A 4,140-nucleotide genomic window follows, 5' to 3' on the forward strand; every position below is an offset into this window, starting at 1 on the left:
GGGGGGAATATGTAGTATGAATGTGGTGGAGATGATGTAGCTTTGTCTTGTACTTGGTCCTGTACCATCTCGGTACCATATGGATAAAAGCTTTTACCCATTAAAAAAAAGACCGACTTATTTCTTCGAATGTTTTTTTCAGGGTTAAGCGAGTGACAAAAATGACGGAGAAAGTGGCAGTTGGAGTCCTATCTGGAGCTGTGAAGGTTTCAGGATTCTTTACTAGGTCCCTTGCAAATACCAAAGCAGGAAAAAAGTTCTTTAGCCTCCTACCAGGGGAAATGGTTCTTGCCACTCTTGATGGATTTAGTAAGTCACGTCTTTTGGTTTCTCTCTGTTCTGACCAATTTTGTGGAATTTGTATGTCTATAAGTTCCGCTATTTGCTTTTCTACCTTTTCTTCCCCAGCTGCTTCAGGTCACAAAAAAGAAATTCAACTGTAGCTTTGTAGCACCTATATTATCATTATCACAGTCAAATGGATTAGCTAAGATATCATGTTTAGACTGTATAGGGCCGTTCATAGCGTCAAGGACATGTCTGATGGGAAAGGAATAAACCTTAATAGATTTTCTTAAAGTAAATGAACTAAGTTAAACTGAAAAAACATTTATTTATTATACAGTGTTACCATTCAGCAAAATAGCATATTCAGTGCATATACATCAGCAACAATGAGTGATATTATATTCTTTTCCTTTTCTCCTAATTCTTCCTCTTTTCCTGTACTCAATAAGCGACCCATTCTTGAAACTTTCAAACAATAATTTAACCTTGTCTCCTAGAAAAAAAAAGGTAAAATAAAATGACATGAGAAAAAAGAAAGCCTCTTGTAAAGTGCACTTGTTTTCATGAATAAAGAGTGCTGGGGAATTGTAGAGGAAACATATATAAAACAATCAGAAAATTAGTCGCATTTTCTTTGGGGGATAAGGTAGATAAATTATTGGGAAAATTCCTCTATGCAAGCAGTATACCAAAAAGTAGAGACTCAGCTATAGAACATGTTTCTCTACAAAAGTTACACAATCATATATACAAGCAAGTGAACCAAAAATAAGTTATAAACAAGAGACTACCTCAAATATACAGAGTCATTTTTACTCCCTTCAAAAACTTTCCTACTTCTCTCCTCCCATATAACCCATGTAAGAGCTAAGGGGGCAAATCAAACCAACAAGAGTTGAGGGTTTTTCGATCTTGGATTTTTCGGGTTTTTTTTTTTTGCAGGGTTTTCAGTATAGTCTCCGCAACACAAAACTTGTTACTAATACTTCCAAATATAGTGTCACCAACCACAAAGATGATGAAAACCCATAAAACAAGTACTATTTATAAGAGATAATGAAAATGAACATTGTTTGACTTGGGTTTTATTTGAGTTACCAGATGTTTATAGGCTATAATTCTATAAAAACTTATTGTACCATCAAAAATTGTAAGCTAAAACTTGAAGTAATATGTTAAGAAACATGAATTTTGAAAAAGTGTAACAAATACTTACAAATTATATTACACAATAAATGTTTAAAGTATAAAATATTTATAAAATTTGTATCAATATATCTGCTTTACTTGAGTCGAGGGTCTTTTGGAAACCGCCGCTCTACCTTCACAAGGTAGGGGTAAAGTTTGCATACATATCATCCTCCCCAGACTCCACTTGGGGGATTACACTGGGTATGTTGTATAAATATATTGTCCGTTTGATTTGGTTTCGCTTTGACTTTTTCTAGTTAAAACCAAATAAAATAATTATGGTCAGGTTTTTCTTTCCAACACCAAACCAAGTCAGACCAAACCACTAGTCAAGTTCTTTTCTCGGTTTATTGGATATCTTTGAACACCACTACTGGCTTTGGAGGCCTTGAGTTATTGATCTTTCAATTAAGGATTTCGGTTATAGTCTATTGTTTCGTTGGATTTCTTATCGTATAATTCAACATTTAACTGTAACTCATTTTATTCACAAAGTTCCCCTTTTAGATTACCCCAGTGTGAATAAAACAGGTTCAATTTTCTAGTTTTGCTGTTTAGATATAGGTGATACAAGATTCAATCTTTATTTCAGTGCCCTTCCCATCTCTCCTTTTATTCTCTTTCTAAAGTCCTTTAAAATCTTTAAAATCTTTATCGCTCCCATTCCCCTCCTTTCCTTTCTCAGCTAATCGTTCAATTAAAAAATGAAACATGTAATCAATTTTCCTAGATTAGACATAGTATTACTGCTGCATGCTACAGGAATTTAGCAAAAATCGGTGCCGTGCACAATGGTGTAGTATGTAATGTTTGAATGGAGGAGAGTGCAGTATAATTCATTGATATAAGGGGGAATTTCTGCTCATTATTTATGTCTCTGGATTCTTGTGGTTGTTTTTAAATTTTTGTCCTTCATGGCAAGAATGAGTTGATCACCCGTAGACGATTTAGGATATAATGACAAGCTTGGTCGAAGCACTTTTCTGCATGAAAAGGGATCAAGTCATCCCCATTCGGGCTGTCAAACAGACTACTTTGAGTAACTATTTTATGTTTGGGTCACTGGGGGGCTCCTGCTTCCTCCCCCAACCCCTCTCACTCAGGATGCCAGGTGGCATAAGGGTGACAAGAACATTAACTTTATGCATCTTGCTTGTGTTTCAGTTAGAGTACAATATGTATATTGAGGACCCGAAAGATGATGTTTGGTGGTTTCAACACAAGTAAATGCACTGGTTCTCACAGCAATGCAATTTGTCTTTCACAGAAGTAGATGCAATTTATTTGTTTTTTGTTTACAAGTTAGTGACTTAATTTGGAAGAAGTCTAATGCAGATATTCTTGTTAATAGGCAGAATATGTGATGCCGTTGAAGTAGCTGGAAAGAATGTGATGTCTACATCAGGCACTGTGACAACTGAATTTGTTTCTCACAGGTGAAGCTTAGTTATCTTAGAGTTTTACATATCTGCAAAATTGCCAAAGAAAAACTTCTCTTCTCCTAGCCTTTTTACTACTTAAGCATTGCTGACGGCTAGATTAAGTAATTGATCAGTTATCTTGGCTAGATATGTTTTTTTTCTGTTATTTACTAGAAACCAAAATTAGACATTCATATGGTAACAGACCTCCATCTTTCAATCGCAATACATTATCATTTATTTTGTCACGTTCTCTTACTCTTCACGATAGTATGGGCATGAGGGAAGCACTCAACTAAGTGCTATTACACACTATCAGTGGGGTTATAGACTAAGACAAAGACATGAAGCTCTAATGGTTCAGTTCTGAATTAAAAGTGAAATTTGTGTTTTGTAGGTATGGAGAAGAAGCAGCTAATGCAACCAGTGAAGGGCTTGATGCTGCCGGGCATGCTTTTGGGACTGCCTGGGCTGTTTTTAAGATCAGAAAGGCACTGAACCCCAAAAGTGCCTTGAAGCCCACTGCCCTGGCCAAATCTGCTGCTAAAGCTGCTGCAGCTGATAAGAAGGCTAAGAGTTCCAAGTAGTCACTTATTAGTGTGACCTTGTTTGACCTATCATCGCAGGTGACTTGAGATTACATGCATTGGCTCTGACCTCTTCATATTTTCGTGTATGTGTGTATATATACTAGTGAGAGCAACAACCGCGTGCTGTAAACTGTAGGTTTCCTTTCTTTTTTAAGATTAAGATTTGGTTATTTGTTATAGTGAATTAGATGAATCACTGAACTTGTAAACTGGTAGGTTTCCATTTTTTTTAACATTAAGATTTGGTTATTTGTTATAGTGAAATAGATGAATCACTGGACTTGGTGTAAGTAACAACAGTTCACGTCAGTCATAGTTTAACAAGACTTCCATCTCCTCCTCAGTGCTTCCATTCTAGTTCACATTGACCAGAAGTCATCAAATTGTCAAACTCTAATTTTCTTGGTGTTATTGTTATAAATATGTAGTGTAGCAGATCAGTTAGCCTTAGTGGTATAATTACTTGTGGATGAAAACCCATAAGGAACTTATTCTTAGTGTTTCATGCATGCAGCTAACCATCAATAGATTATTTTTTAAACAATGTGGTTTAATTTTCATGTATAAGACCTTTTAAGAAATATTTTCATAAAAGAATAATTCTAAACCAAATTAAGAAACCACAACTGAAAGTACATTGATAGATAAAA

The 4,140-nt window shown here is 35.4% G+C and overlaps 1 protein-coding gene across 1 annotated transcript in view; it reads left to right on the plus strand.

Annotated features, from left to right (window-relative positions):
* LOC102584895 (uncharacterized) overlaps positions 1 to 3,822 on the plus strand; it is a 7,930-nt gene extending 4,108 nt beyond the window's left edge. Inside the window, exons 2-4 of the mRNA XM_006361876.2 lie at positions 143 to 309; positions 2,831 to 2,915; positions 3,298 to 3,822. Of these exons, the coding sequence (XP_006361938.1) occupies positions 143 to 309; positions 2,831 to 2,915; positions 3,298 to 3,487 (442 nt within the window). The 3' untranslated portion in view covers positions 3,488 to 3,822. The remainder of the gene's footprint in view (positions 1 to 142; positions 310 to 2,830; positions 2,916 to 3,297) is intronic.
* Positions 3,823 to 4,140: the final 318 nt, after the last annotated feature.

This window comes from Solanum tuberosum, unplaced genomic scaffold (genome assembly GCF_000226075.1).
Source record: "Solanum tuberosum cultivar DM 1-3 516 R44 unplaced genomic scaffold, SolTub_3.0 scf00378, whole genome shotgun sequence".
Lineage (NCBI taxonomy): Eukaryota > Viridiplantae > Streptophyta > Magnoliopsida > Solanales > Solanaceae > Solanum > Solanum tuberosum.